General features: G+C 40.5%; 1 protein-coding gene across 1 annotated transcript in view; it reads left to right on the top strand.

The window, feature by feature from the left end:
- LOC136857147 (cytochrome P450 4C1) overlaps positions 1-15,899 on the top strand; it is an 84,141-nt gene that overhangs the window by 56,472 nt on the left and 11,770 nt on the right. The window contains exon 4 of the mRNA XM_067135569.2: positions 5,484-5,878. Within this exon, the coding sequence (XP_066991670.2) occupies positions 5,484-5,878 (395 nt within the window). The remainder of the gene's footprint in view (positions 1-5,483; positions 5,879-15,899) is intronic.

The following is a 15,899-nucleotide window of genomic DNA, read 5'->3' as shown; positions in this document are numbered from 1 at the left end:
CAATTGGTCTACGCCCACATATCGGAGCTGAACCCCGATAGATATCCCACGATATGCATTTTCCCATGTGTCCTATTTTTACAGGTGTGTGTGTGTGTGTGTGTGTGTACATATGTTTTTCTGATGGTGTTGTGACCAGTGTTTTATTGTTTATTTTGCTTAACCAACGTTGCTTAAATGTGCGTCTATTTTAGCTCGTAAGCTAATAGCTGGGTTGTAAGGTTTCTTAACCATTCTCATTTGCATATGGCTCGGGCCATATTTAGAGTCTGTGTTTTTCTTTTGGAAGGGAGAATAGGATGGCTTGAACAAGAGGTTTATTTATCCCATTGTCCGAATATATTTGCATCGGACCGTGTTTATATCAAGTTAATGTGTATTGCCTAATAGTGTATTTTCTGATAACACGGCATTTTCTTGGACAATTTTAGTGTTGCGAACGTTAGACATGAAATTAGAAAGTTTAGCGGCGGCGACAAACCACTCGAATGTAACGCGTATCCAAGTACATTTCCCCTGTGATCATAAATATTTGTTCCTCGGGTCGTAACCCGATTTATGTAAATTTGATTCACTTGTATTTTTCAAATAATGTGCTCGGCACAGGTTTTCTTTGGCCCAGAGAGGTCGTTGGTTCGTTTAATTTTTCTTTATTTGTGAAATTTAGTATGAATGATATCTATGTTTTATTGAATAAATCCATCTTTCCTTTTGGGGGGGGGGGTTCTTATTCACTAAAATATTGACCGTAGATCCTGTCCAGGTACAAATTTAGTACGATTGATATTATTGCTTGATTTATTTTCTCCCAAACACATCGAACCATTCCACGCGTTCTTTCCGCTGTAGCTAGCCCACTTTTATGACAGGGGATACGGTTCACTACAATGTGTTAGATTTCGGACTTTAAACAAACAGCAGTCATTTCACTACGCGCGTTCTATAGCAGGGTGAATTTTTAAGTAAAATAATGTTTAATAATTCTTTCTTTCTATCTTATTCTGTTTACCCTTCAGGGTCGGTTTTTCCCTCGGACGCGGCAAGGGATACCACCTCTACCGCCTCAAGGGCAGTGAGCTGGAGCTTCAGACTCTGGGTCTGGGATACAACTGGGGAGGATGACCAGAACCTCGCCCAGACGGCCTCACCTGCTATGATGAACAGGGGCCTTGTGGGGGGATGGGAAGATTGGAAGGGATAGACAAGGAAGAGGGAAGGACGGGGCCGTGGCCTTGGCCTTAAGTTAGGTACCATCCCGGCATTTGCCTGGAGGAGAAGTGGGAAACCACGGAAAACCACTTCCAGGATGGCTGAGGAGGGAATCAAACCCCCTCTACTCATTTGACCTCCCGAGGCTTGTGGACCCCGTTCCAGCCATCGCATCTCTTTTCAAATTTTGTGGCAGTGCCGGGAATGGAACCCGGGCCTCCGGGGGTGGCAGCTAATCACACTAACGACTACACCACAGAGGCGGACGATCAGAGAACTGCATAACGTTTAATATTATGAATCCCTGTACAAAGTAATTAAACAAAACGACTACGATTCATCCCGGCTTCAAACTGATACAGATAAAGATATTTTTGAATAGTTCTCCTTGTCGGCGTGTGAAAGATCTCTGGTGACACATAAGACGCTCTAAGATCTCTGGTGACATATTAGACGTTTATCCGGAAATGTAATAATTTAAAACTCAGCCATAGTTCAGCTAATGGAGATAGTATATTCTGCTATCTTACGGAGGAAATCGGATGTCGAAACTGACACTGAGGCAGCCTAAATAGTATCACCTCAAAAAGCCTGTGCAAAGGTAGTTCTTCTTCTTCTACTACCGCTTTTCCCAAACCTGTGGGGTCGCTGGTGCGAACTGCGTCGCACATGTGGATTTGGCCCTGTTTTACGGCCGAATGACCTTCCTGACGCCAACCCTATTTGGAGGGATGTAATCACTATTGCATGTTTCTGTGGTGGTTGGTAGTGTAGTGTGTTGTGTGAATATGAAGAGGAGAGTGTTGGGACGGACACAAATTCGCAGTCCCAGAGCCAGAAGAATGAATCAGAAGCGATTAAAATCCCCGACCTGGCCGGGAATCCAGCCCAGGGCCCTTTGTACTGAAGGCCAGTACGTTGACAACCCAGCCAACTAGTCGGACTGAGGTAATAGATTATTACATATATATATATAATTCGCTGGGGCTATTAAGGACCATGTTAAGTCTTGTTGCATTTGACACTGAACTAGGCCTTCTTTAGAGCCCAAATTTCCCTCATTCTGTTTGAGTGGGCCTGCTTACGCCCCTCTGTCCTTGGGGCACCGTGTCTTCTCTTCGGTTGCTCATCTCGCTTTAGCCCGTTCGTCAATATTTTCGTGCGGAAGCGATCTCTGTTAAGTGCGTCTTCAGCTGAGATATGTAGCATTTGCTGGTCTTCTAAACCAGGGAACTGCGGTTTGGGTTTCAATAAAAAAGTGGAAGATCTCTTTAGTTAACTTTCTTCCGTCCATTCTTATCAGATGACCGTAAAAAATCGTGCCCGTCTTTATCGAATTGTGTCGGTAATTTTCTCTATTTTGCTGTAGACTTCCTCATTGGATCTCTTGTGATGGATTCCATTTCTGTACTTTGATCCCAAGATTCCTCTCAAAAATTTGCGCTCTTTTTTTTCCACTTCTTCAAGGATTCCTTTGTTGGCATTTCGTCTGCTTCAGAACTGTTTCATTATTATTATTATTATTATTATTATTATTATTATTATTATTAACAACATCATCTGATCCTGTCATCATTAAGAGGGGAATTTCTCAAGACAGTGCTATTGGACCTTTATGTTTGCTTATACCGGTATATGAAGAGGAGAGTGTTGGGACGGACACAAATCGCAGTCCCCGAGACAAACGAATTAATCAGAAGCGATTAAAATCCCCGATCCGGCCGGGAATCGAGCCCGGGGCCCTCTGAACTGAAGGCCGGTACGTTGACAATCCAGCCAACTAGTCGGACTGAGGTCATAGATTATATATATATATATAATTCGCTGAAAATAAAAACTGCAGTCAGAGCAAGGCTTTTGATGATGATGCTTTTCTGTATCTCGACAATGTTGTTAAATGGACAGTATGCATCTTTGCTGTGTGTGCAGCCTTTGCAGCCAGCTGCGCCGGCCAATTTATTGTTATCAAAGTATTTTAGGGACCCTTAAAAGGGCCATTGGACCTCCCACGAAAGCCTGGTCAGACATGAAATGGTAGGAAACAGGATGATTCTTATACTTTCAAGTATAGCATTGCATTAGCAAACAAATTTAATTTCAATGAACTCTCTTCTGATTTTATATTTATTACAACACCCAGTACGTGTCCCCTCCATAATTTAGTCTTCCTCTTCGAACACCAACATAATTTATTAGCAGCAGTCGTTGCGTCCTGTGATGCATAAGCAGTAAACAAGTTAGAACCAATAATTTGATCATCAATATCGGACAAGTGTTCAATTGAAGGAAGGGCATCTCGAAATATACACATATAAATATTCAAACATGCTTCGCCATTGTCACGTAAGTTGGGGTTAAAAGTCAGGTTGTGAGTTTTATTAATAAAGAAAGTTCCCACAGGTTTAATTATTGCGTTGATGGGGTGAAAGTTCCTTATGGGGGATAGTTGTACGTACCTAGGTGTAATATAAGGAAAGATCTTCATTGCGGTAATCACATAAATATGATTGTAAATAAAGGGCACAGATCTCTGCACATGGTTATGAGGGTATTTAGGGCTTGTAGTAAGGATGTACAATTTTTTGCTATTTGCTTTACGTCGCATACTCAGATATGTCTTATGGCGACGATGGAATAGGAAAGGCCTGGAAATTGGAAGGAAGCGGCCGTGGCCTTAATTAAGGTACAGCCCCGGCCTGGTGTAAAAATGGGAAACCACGGAAAACCATCTTCAGGGCTGCCGAGAGTGGGGCTCGAACCCACTATCTCCCGATTACTGGATACTGGCCGCACTTAAGCGACTGCAGCTATCGAGCTCGGTAAGGGTGTAAAAGAGAGGGCATACAAGTCTCTGGTAAGACCTAAACTAAACTATGTTTCCAGTGTATGGCACCCTCACCAGGATTACTTGATTGAAAAAATGGGAAAAAGATTCAAAGGTATGCAGCTTGATTTGTTGTGGGTGATTTCCGACAAAATAGTAACGTTATAAAAATGTAGCAACGTTTGGGCTGGGGAGAGTTGGGAGAAAGGAGACGAGCTGCTCGACTAAGTGTTATGTTCCGAGCTGTCAGAGGAGATATGGCATCGAATGACATTAGTAGACGAATACGTTTGAGTGGTGTTTTTAAAAGAAGGAAAAATCACAGTTTGAAGATAAAGTTGGAATTCGAGGTGACAAATTCGGGCAAATATTTATTTATAGGAAGGAAACTTATGGATTGGAATAATTTACGAAGGGTGGTGCTCAGTACATTTCCAAGTTATTTTCAATTATTTCACAAAAGTCTAGTTAAACAACAGATAGCGGAACTGCCACCTGGGCGACTACCCTAAGGTGGTGATTGAAATGGAAATAAATGGATATTATTATTCACCAAGTAGTAACACTGGGTGTCACTCCTTCAATGGTGAAAGCGTGTTCTGAAGTTGCAAATGTCCGCGAGCTTACTGGCAATCAAATCCCCACCATCGACTCCTTCATTCCCCCTAGCCTATAGCGGCCTTGGCATTTTACAACCAGCCTATAAATTGAGTTCGACTTTATTCCTAGCCGATATCTAGTCGACTCCAACTCAAGATGAGTATTCTGCTGCTGTTCGTATTGGCTTGTTGCGTATGGTTTACCAAATTCTGGTGGTCGCGTCGACGTCTCCGTGAATTAGCGGCTCAAATTCCTGGTCCTCCGACAGTACCTTTTCTCGGCAACATCCATTATTTGTTTGAAGGTCCGGAAAAGGCATTCCTTTTGCTTTGTGATTTAGTTGACCGATATGAACGCAAGGCATTTCGATTTTGGATGGGACATTCTCTTTACGTAGTCACTACAAATGCAGAGGATGTGGAGCAAATCTGCGTTAAAGAACGTTTAATTGATAGGGACCATATAATCATGGGAGCTTTAGAGAAGTTTTTCGGAAAGGGATTATTAACGTGTAGAGGTGAATACTGGAGACAACAACGTAGGATCGTCGCCCCTACCTTCAAAACAAATGTATTAGAGAGCTATTTTTCAGTTTTTAACAGACAAGCTAGCATTTTAGTCAGTAAACTAGAAAAGTTTGTCGGTGGGGATGTGTTTGACATCTATTCGGTTCTGTCCCTTTGCACTCTTGATATGATTTGTGAAAGCACTATGGGGATTAATTTTAAGGCACAGGAGGGAAGAAATAAACAACTATCGGAGTTTATTTTAAATATATTAAATATTGGGTACAAACGTGCTACGAGACCTTGGCTGATGTTAGATACAATCTTCCATCTGACTGGTACAGGTCGAAAATATAAGCAAGTGGAGAAACTGCTCTACGGCCTTAGTGATACCGTTATTCTTAATAAACTTCGAGAACTACGCGAAAATAAACAATCAGAGCAGGATGATGAGCAAATGAGTAAAAGAGCATTTCTAGATATTTTAATAAATTCCTCTGAAAGTGAAGGTGCTAATCTGTCAAACAAACAGTTAAGGGATGAAGTGATTACTATGCTGTTGGCTGGAATTGAATCCACTGCCACCTCCATGTGTTTTGCTCTCATGTTACTGGCATGTCATCCCGAAATACAAGAAGACGTATACCAGGAGTTGAAGGAAGTTTTCGCTGACGACTGGGAGCGACCCGTCACACCGTTAGATGCGAAAGAGCTGCAGCTTCTGAATCGAGTTTTTAAAGTAAGTATTCATTTTGTTAAAAATGTTTACATTTACTTATGGCACAAGGCACAAAAATGAGGTTTTACATCAGGAGTTTGAACGAATGTGTGAACCACTTTCGCCTTTGTAACTTTCAATGCTCTATTTTTTTGTTTGCTATTTGCTTTACGTCGCAGCGACACAGATAGTTCTTACGGCGACGATGGGATAGGAAAGGCCTAGGAATGAAAAGGAAGCGGGCATGGACTTAATTAAGGTGCAGCCCCGGCATTTGCCTGGTGTGAAAGGGGGGAAACCATATAAAACCGTCTTTAGAGCTGCCGACAGTGGGGTTCGAAATCACTAACTCCCGGATGCAAGCTCACAGCTGCACGTCCCCAACCGCGCGGCCAACTCGCCCGGCGTACTCTATTTTATACAGTGTTGAACTTAATTTCTTATATAAATAATGTTTGATAAACATATAATCAATTCAGAGCCAGCCATTCAAATATCTATCATTCAAGAATCAGTTCTGACTCGCCTACATTGACGCAATGTAGCCGTCCAGCAAGTATCGAAATAACAGTCTTACATTCTCTGAAAATTTTTCTGGTAGTGTGTTTTTGTGTTTTTAAGAGTTTGGTGACGATCATAAATCGTAATTCTCTAAATTATTCTGAAAAATGGTTAGGTATATAATTCAACATGATGTGTAATTAAACAGGTTGGCACATCGACATGTCCGTTTTTTTAAACTGGCCAGGCTGGGACAGAAGAGGTATGGAAAAATTAATGTATTTAAATCTTCTTCTCAACTATTCCCGTCGATAAGCACTCAACGAAGTGAGGTAATTTCCCTTCAATACGGAGTTTTTTGAGTTACCGGTAAATCTGATATGGATCACCCACATATACGTCAAGAATCGATCCAAGGAACGGGAGCTGCTTGAAACTTTGCATGACACAGCCCGAAGTAGACTCCCGTTAAATATAAGCCCCGTATTTGAGGATTGGTTACTACGTGAAACCGTAAATAATTTGCCTGTATTAACGAGATAAGAGTGTACATTCATATCGGAATACAAGAATGCATATAATAATAATAATAATAATAATAATAATAATAATAATAATCTATATAAATAAAATTGTTTCTGTTTGTCTGTTTGTCTGTCTGTTTGTCTGTTCCACCATCACGTCGAAACGGCTGGATAGATCTCAACCAAACTTCATATTTAGAGTATACTGACCCCGGGGAAGGTTTCGATATGCATATCATTTTAAAATCTTTGAAAAGACGGGGGTTTTATAGGAAAAACGGTTTTCCTCCACTTTCTCTTATACTATTATAGGCAAAATATCGAATTTGTCGTATAAGGACGAGACAAAGCTCAATTTAATCCTCTTGACGCAAAGAACAAAACTCGGTAAGCCCTACGGGCCCGAAAACCATGTTTTAAGGCCCTAAAACCAACCGTTACGGAGATATTGGCACCACACTACCCCTGCTCTAGGAATCGGATAAAGAAATGAACTGCCGTAACCATGGCAACGTCAGCTCCAGGATTCTAGAGCAGTGAGATTATGCATGTACGTTTGGGCATAGCTGTCAACCAAAATAGGTACAAATAAGACTTAATATCTGGGAAAAAAATATACTGTTGTGTAAGGCACTCATAGGACTCCTTTGGGCGGGGATGGAAAGGGGGTGAAGAACGAGTGTAAAAATCTATATAAATAAAATTGTTTCTGTTTGTCTGTCTGTTTGTCTGTTCCACCATCACGTCGAAACGGCTGGATAGATCTCAACCAAACTTCATATTTAGGGTATACTCATCCCGGAGAAGGTTTTGATATGCATATCATTTTAAAATCCTTGAATAGACAGGGGGTTTATAGGAAAACCAGAATGGTTTTTCCACCATCACGTCGAAACGGCTGGATAGATCTCAACCAAACTTCATATTTAGAGGATACTCATCGCGGGGAAGTTTTCCATATGCATATCATTTTAAAATATTTGAATATATGGGGGGTTTATAGGAAAATCAGAATGGTTTTTCCACCATCACGTCGAAACGGCTGGATGGATCTCAACCAAACATTGTATTTAGAGTATACTAATCCCGGGGAAGGTTTAGATATGCATATCATTTTAAAATCCTTGAATAGACGGGGGGTTTATAGGAAAACCAGAGTGGTTTTCCCACCATCACGTCGAAACGGCTGGATAGATCTCAGCCAAACTTCATATTTAGAGTATACTCATCCCAGGAAAGGTTCCGATATGCATATAATTTTAAAATCTTTGAATAGACGGGGTGTTTATAGGAAAACCACAGTGGTTTTCCTCTATTTTCTCTTATACTATTGATTTTCTGTAAACTTCGTTTACCGTACGTGAAACGTCTCTTCATTATAAACAACTTTCGTTATGTTCATAATTTACCTTACTCTTCACATGACGGAGAAATTTACAATTTTCTGCTGGTATCATGCTCTGCATTTAGTGACCGACAGACCGACAACGAACCTACAGGTTACCATGGCAACGTCTCTGACTGCATGCCAGTAGGGAAGTAACGTATTGCCATTTTCCTCATCATGCTTTTAAATTCGTGGTTGTTCCTTGGGTAGATGGCAAGAGAGGCATCAATCGGCTCATCTGCGGGATATTGGCGGAATATCGTTGGAGGTTATAACCGCCCTCGAATAGATTAAGTAATAACACCATTAGTCATCTTCATATTTGTTTACCTAAGAATCACTGAACCTAAATTTCTCCTCTGTTAGCGCTTTATTATATCCATAACTCACGGCATTTATTTATTTGTCGTTACCCGGCTGTCCTCAGTTATAATCCATTTTCTATTAGTTTCAACATTCTTAACTGTATTATTTTCTTCCTTAATTACGCCGTATGTACGTGAATGCTAGAAACTACTGGATGCATTTCCACCAAGATTCGTATTTAGAATACACCTGTCCTTGATAGGTTTCAGGGCAAATATTGTTTCTAAATCCCTGAACTAACTGGGGGTTTATACGAAACCGAAACAGTGATTTTGCACTTCCAAAAAATATACACAACAAAAGTTTATGGAAGTCTACCTACCTTGGTAGAAATTAATGTCTAAACCTTTTTTTCTCATGTGCATCATTTCGATACGAGGATCAATAAGGGAGATATCATTAAAGGACCGTTTTTCTGTACAAGTCCCATCGGACTTAACTCACGAGCGGGTGCGTGTAAAGCGTATTCCTTACAACTTGAAAACTACTGAAGACATTCGAAACAAAATTTATATTTAGCATCCACCTGTCCAAAGGTAGGTTTTAAACGTAAATAACTTTTCATGTTCCGGAATGGACTGGCGGTTTATAAGGAACCGAAATGGTGATTTTACTCTTCCACAATATATACAGAACAAGACCAACCTGACTGGAAATCGACCAAACCTGATGGAATTCCACCTCTAAACCTTTTTTTTCATGTGCATTTTTTCGTCAGGAGGATTAATAAGGGAGATATCATGAATGGTCACTTTTGCAGGTTAAGTCCAGCGGACATAGCCCAAAAGGTGTTTTACATGGAGCAGATTCCTTATCTATATAAATCAAATCGTAACGACTGTGTACCTCTACACTGACTATTTTGGCGAAATTTTCGTACAGCTTTCCGTTTAAGGGGTAATAATAACAATCTCCATAATTTTTGATTTCCTGAAAGTCCTAATTTTTACCCGCCTCGCCCAAAATCCACATTGTGGCATAATCTGCCAGAAGAATAAGAAGATAATTGAAATTTGACAAAATTATACGTTTTAGCCTGTAACGAATGAAAAATCCTATATCATTAAATTTTTCATTTTTTATCCCCGAAGAATATCGAAATATGCAGGCAATTTTAATGATGGTGCAGACCTTCGGAAATTCCTATCACGTAACGGATTGCACAATCTCCGTTCAATTTGGAATGATCTACAACCTTGGTCTTATGACTTTATGCCGTATCTGTATCCCTTTTACGTTTGATTTTTCTCTATTAATCGATGTTAAGTCAATTTGGAATTTTCACATGCATTATTCATACTTTCAATTACTTATATGAAATACAGAATCATCAAACTCTTCACGAAAATTGGCCCACTCAGTAGCCATATGTGAGCCAAATGCTACGTATGTAGCTGTCACATTATTATCTGAAAAGTAATGTAATGTGAGATGATCTTACAAAACCTTTACCCTGTTCCACGTTTCTAAATCTGACCCAAGAATAGATGACATATCATTGGACCAGCCATTTAGGCCACTAAATCCGGCGTGTCTTATGGTATAATCCTTTGTCGATATGACGTACGTTTAGTAGCAGTTAATCTGTAAATGAAGGTCTTCAATATTGTAAACACGCATATACTTTCGTATGTCGATCTATATATATTCACTGATGTCGATTTAGCGATCGAGAAAGGGTCGGTCTGCTATTGTAATCAGTACTCCCCACACCGACTTTGACTGGCAGTAGGAAAGGGTTCCTTCTCCAACTCCTGTGTAACTGTCATTAGTAAGGAAGGCCTACAATTGTAATGAATAGTTCCCTTCTCGATTTGACTTGCAGAAGGTAAGTGAGCATGCAGTTTTGTTTAAAACTCCCCTACCCGATTGTGTTTGGCAGTAGGCAAGGGAGCCCGCCATTATAAAGAAATGTACTCATCTAAAATGTGACTGGCATTAGGCATAGTGGCCTGCTATTTTGATGGAAACTCACCAACTTGGTGTGACTGGCAGTACGCTGGCTGGCAGTAGGAAAAGGGGCCTGTCATTATAATGATAACTGCACAACTCAATTTCGAGTGATAGTAGGGTAATTGCCTGCCATTATAATAAAAACTGTAATCTGTCTGGAGGTAGGAAAGGGGGGCTGCCATTTTAACGAAAACTCCCCAAATCGATTCTGTCCGCATAGTAGGCAATGGGGCCTGCAATTATAATGTAAACTTCCCAACCTGATTGTGAATGCCAGTAGGCAAGTGAGCCTGCCGTTATATCACAAATCCGTAACAAACACTTTACATTGGAAACGTACGGGGACCTCCCCATGCTCTTTCTCGGATAACGCTAAGAGACATGCAATTTTAAAACTATCTTATTTACTGCATGCACACTATTTACTTCGATATTCGAATACAATGTAGAATACCGTAGCGAAGCACGGGTACATTCGCTAGTAATAATAATAATAATAATAATAATAATAATAATAATAATAATAATAATATGGGTTAACTAGAATAAATTGCAATTTCATTAAATCAAAGCAAGCCGGGCTGAGTGGCTCAGACGGTTAAGGCGCTGGCCTTCTGACCCCAGCGGCAGGTTCAATCCTGGCTGAGTCCGGTGGTATTTGAAGGTGCTCAAATACGTCAGCCTCGTGTCGGTAGATTTGCTGGCACGTAAAAGAACTCCTGCGGGACTAAATTCCGGCACCTCGGCGTCTCCGAAAACCGTAAAAGAGTAGTTAGTGTGACGTAAATCAAATAACATTATTATTATTATTAAATCAATGCAGAAGAAAAGATCGAGGTGATTTCAGAAATGCGAAAATGATCTGAAGCAAACCGGTCTCCTAGACAGAGAAATTAACAAGGACAAGTTTAGAAGATTGATGAACAGAGACCAAGATTTCAAGGTGTCAGCTTCCATGGGCACATTGTTAAAGTGCTGGCTGGCCTTTGGCCTTTGGTCCAAGGGGCTCATAGTTCGATTCCGGGAAACTTGGGGGATCTTAACATTCGTTGGTTAATTCCGAAGGCTCAGAAGTTGTGAGTCGTCCGCCTTCAGCATTAAAAATATTAATTGGTTGGACACCGTGACCACTGGGGCGCAGGTCGCTTGTAAGGTGTAAAACCCTTCACCAGGCATCTCTGGAGACTATAGGATATTATTTCCTTCTTTCTTCCTTAATCCGTTTACCCACCAGGGTTGGTTCCCCTCGCCTCAGCGAGGGATCCCCCTACCGCTTCAAGGGCAGTGTCCTGGAAAGCGAGACTTTGGTTCGGGGATACTGAGGAGAAGGACCAACGCCTCGCCCAGGCGGCCTCACCTGCTATACTGAACAGGGGCCTTATGAGGGATGGAAAAATTGGAAGGGATAGACAAGGAAGTATGAAGGAAGCGGCCGTGGCCTTAAGTTATGTACCATCCCGGCATCTTCTTGGAGGAGAAGTGGGAAACCATGGAACACCACTTTGAGGATGGCTAATGTTGTAATCGAGACCCCCCCCCCCCAACTATTCAGTTGACCTCACGAGGCGGAGTGAACCCCACTTTTCAAATTTTCGTGGCAGAGCCGGGGGCTGAAGCTGGGCCTTGAGGAATGGCAGCTAATCACACTAACATCTACACCACAGAGGCGGACACAAATAACTATTACTTAATATTATCCAGCATAACATGATTAAAACTAATATAATTAACCTAATCCAGTCTATCTTGTTATTACGGGGTTGGGTTTACAAGCTGTTGTTCCAAATTAATTTAATGTACTTTACATACAGTGTTTAGGAGATGCTTGTCCGAGGTGGTAGCTCTGTTCATCCGGAAGGACGCGGGTTCGATTCCCCTTCGGAAAGTCAACAAATTTAAGAAACGAGATTTGCACTTCCGGAGGTGCACATGGCCCTGAGGTTCACTCAGCCTTCAGCAAAAATGGGTACCAGGTTAATTCCTGGAGGCAAAGGAGGCTGGGCATAGAGCTACCCCACCAACTGTCGAGGTTACGGGTTGTGGAATAGTTTACTTTGCACTCTTCCCAGGGCCTTCATGACTTGTATGGAGATGACTTTACTTTTAATAATAATAATAATAATAATAATAATAATAATAATAATAATAATAATAATAATATTTGCTTTACGTCCCACTAACAACTTTTTCGGTCTTTTGAGACGCCGAGGTGCCGGAATTTAGTCCCGCGGGAGTTCCTTTACGTGCCAGTAAAATCTACCGACACGAGGCTGACGTATTTGAGCACCTTCAAATACCACCGGACTGAGCCAGGATCGAACCTGCCACGTTGGGGTCAGAAGGCCAGCGCCTTAACCGTCTGAGCCACTCAGTCCGGCGACATTACTTTTACATAATGTTTTATCATAATACTTATCTGCCAATGCTAGTCGCGAATTGTTTTAAAAATATTGGCCTGGTTATACTGAAATCAGGTGTGTTATTTCTCCGATATGACTGTTATAGATACTGCATAGTCTGTAAAGTGTTGAATTTTGATGGGCAGATGTTCTAACATTTTAATTTTAACATTTTAAATGAAAACTTGAATTTAGGTGCGGCACATTGAAATTAAGGAGTGAAATTGATTCACGATTATGATTTTGCGAATTTATTATATTACAATTGAACTTCACCGCATCTTTCTGCCTTCGATGCTCTGAACTCTCCACTTCTAAATTTATCAAACGCTCGTTGTACGAAACCATTTGTGGATATTTAAAATGTTATATATCAGGGTCCGCCTCTATGGTGTGGTGGTTAGTGTGATTAGCTGCCACCCCTGCAGGCCCGGGTTCGTGGTACGAGGACTGGAACGTGGTCCACTAACCCTCGGGAGGTCAATTAGTAGAAGGGGTTCGATTGACTTCTTAGGCATGCTCAAAATGGTTTTCCGTACTTTCCCATTTCATCTCCTAACTAAATTCCATGGACGCTTCCTTTCCTCTTCCCCGCCCATCCCTTCCAATCTCCCCATCACCCCACAAGCATAGCAGGTGAGGCCGCCTGTCGAAGTACAGATCCTCCTCAGAAGTTGTAACCACAACCCAAAGTCTCACGCTCCAGGACACTGCACCTGAGGCGGTAGAACTGGGATCCCTCGCTGAGAACGAGGGTAAAACCAACTCTGGAGGGCAAACGGATTGAGAGAAGAGAAAAGAAAGAAGAAGTATATCAAACATTTCTGTTACACATTTTCAACTTGATACAAATGCATTTTGCGCCTATGGCTTCACACCACGCTCGTGTATTCCAGTTTGGGCCTGACCAAGGTGTTGTACAACTTCACGTTTTAATGTTTTTAAATGGTACCTTCAGTACCTGAGGGGAAGAAGTGAGTCTTACAATAGTCCGAGGTGTTTCCAGTCTATTACGGCTCACAGGTCATCGTACAATAGCTGGTAAGTGAAGAAGGTGGGCGCTTTACTTTAGATGAACGACATGGACACATATTCTGGAATATTTAGATATAATTTATTTTATTTCGTACAGTCCTTTATGCTGTTTAGCTCTAACTGAAATATGTTCATAGTTGCTAATGGTTCAAATGGCTTTGAATATTTTGAAGTCATGAGAATTAATTAATTAATTAATTAATTACGTGTGGCTATTTCTAGCCGAGTGCAGCCCTTGTAAGGCAGACCCTCCGATGAGGGTGGGCGGCATCTGCCATGTGTAGGTTACTGCCGCTGTCTCGTCCTATGAAATTAACCAAATTTGTAATTGTAGATCATTTTGAAAGAAATACATGCAGTTTTTCTAATATTAAAGGTATGTGATTCTATATTCTAAGTTACAGTACAAATTCAAATATATTTGCCACTGCTGACAATATGGATACCGGCTGATAATTTATTTATTTATTTATTTATTTATTTATTTATTTATTTATTTATTTATTTATTTATTTATTTATTTATTTACTGCGCAATACAGGATTTCTAATCCAAATTACAATGGCAATAGTTCACATGAGTTTATTGTTCAATGTTTCAAATCAGTCTAAATAACCTATCTTTTTTTTTTTGCTAGCCGCTTTACGTCGCACCGACACAGATAGGTCTTATGGAGACGATGGGATAGAAAAGGTCTAGGAGTTGTAAGGAAGCACCGTGGCCTTAATTAAGGTCTGAAAATGGGAAACCACGGAAAACCATCTTCAGGGCTGCCGACAGTGGGATTCGAACCCACTATCTCCCGGATTCAAACTCACAGCTGCGCAGCCCTAACCGCACGGCCAACTCACCCGGCGACCTAATATCTAAACTATTCTCTCATTATATTTACAATGAAAAAGAAACAAGATTTCATATCTAATATAATTTAAGAAAGAGTGAAATAAAAAAGTAATTTCGTATCTAAACTATATTTTCTTCTAGCTCTAACTCTTATAATTACATTTACGGGATAGGGCTTAATGTAGAACGTTCAAAATATATTTTGCGGTTGGAATCAGTATTAAAAGTTATTTAGAGAATTTTAACGGAGATCGTTAATTGCTGTAGAAACAGTTCTAGAGGTACACAGAAGTCTAAAGAATTAATTTTCTGTTCTGCACTGTTGTAGACATTGTATAGCCTGTAGAATGGGGAATTCATTATGAGTGGTTGTTCTGACTTTCTTTTATTCTGAAAAGTTACAGTTGTTCTCGAATTAAAGCGGGGCACGTGAAAGCTAAAGAGGCATAAAAAGTCATAATATTTACATTGTTTTTCACAAACTTCATGTCATTCTTTTGTTTGCTCAGTTCTAAGCTATCGATTTCAAAATTTAGGAGAAGTTCGTTGTATCCTATGTGTGGATGATTACCGGATTTTTTGAAATGTAAGTATTTCAAATATCTCGTTTGGACTTTTTCTATTCGTGCAATATATTGTTTGCTGGATTCCATACAACGCTTGCGTATTCTACTTTGGGCCTGACGAGAGGGATATAGAGGTGTATACATTTTTTTAGGCGTTTAAGGGTTTGACATTCCTCATCACAAATCCTAATGTCCTGCACGACTCACCAAAGACCTTTTATACTTGTGGGGTGAAGATGAGTTCTCGGTCTAATAATATGCAGAGGTCTTTAACCTCATTTACTGGTTTCATATCATCGTAACCTAGTTCATAATTAAAGGAAATTCATGTTTTAATTAATTCTTATTTGGTCTCCTGGTGTAAATTTGGGGCACACTCTAGACACTTTCCATAAAGATGGAAATTCGAACGTTTTAAACATAAAAATTGTTGGTGTGAGTGAAGATAAGGGGGTGCTGAAGACGTTC

Source organism: Anabrus simplex, chromosome 1 (assembly GCF_040414725.1).
Source record: "Anabrus simplex isolate iqAnaSimp1 chromosome 1, ASM4041472v1, whole genome shotgun sequence".
NCBI classification, from domain to species: Eukaryota; Metazoa; Arthropoda; class Insecta; order Orthoptera; family Tettigoniidae; genus Anabrus; species Anabrus simplex.
This window is presented reverse-complemented; position numbering and strand designations above follow the sequence as displayed.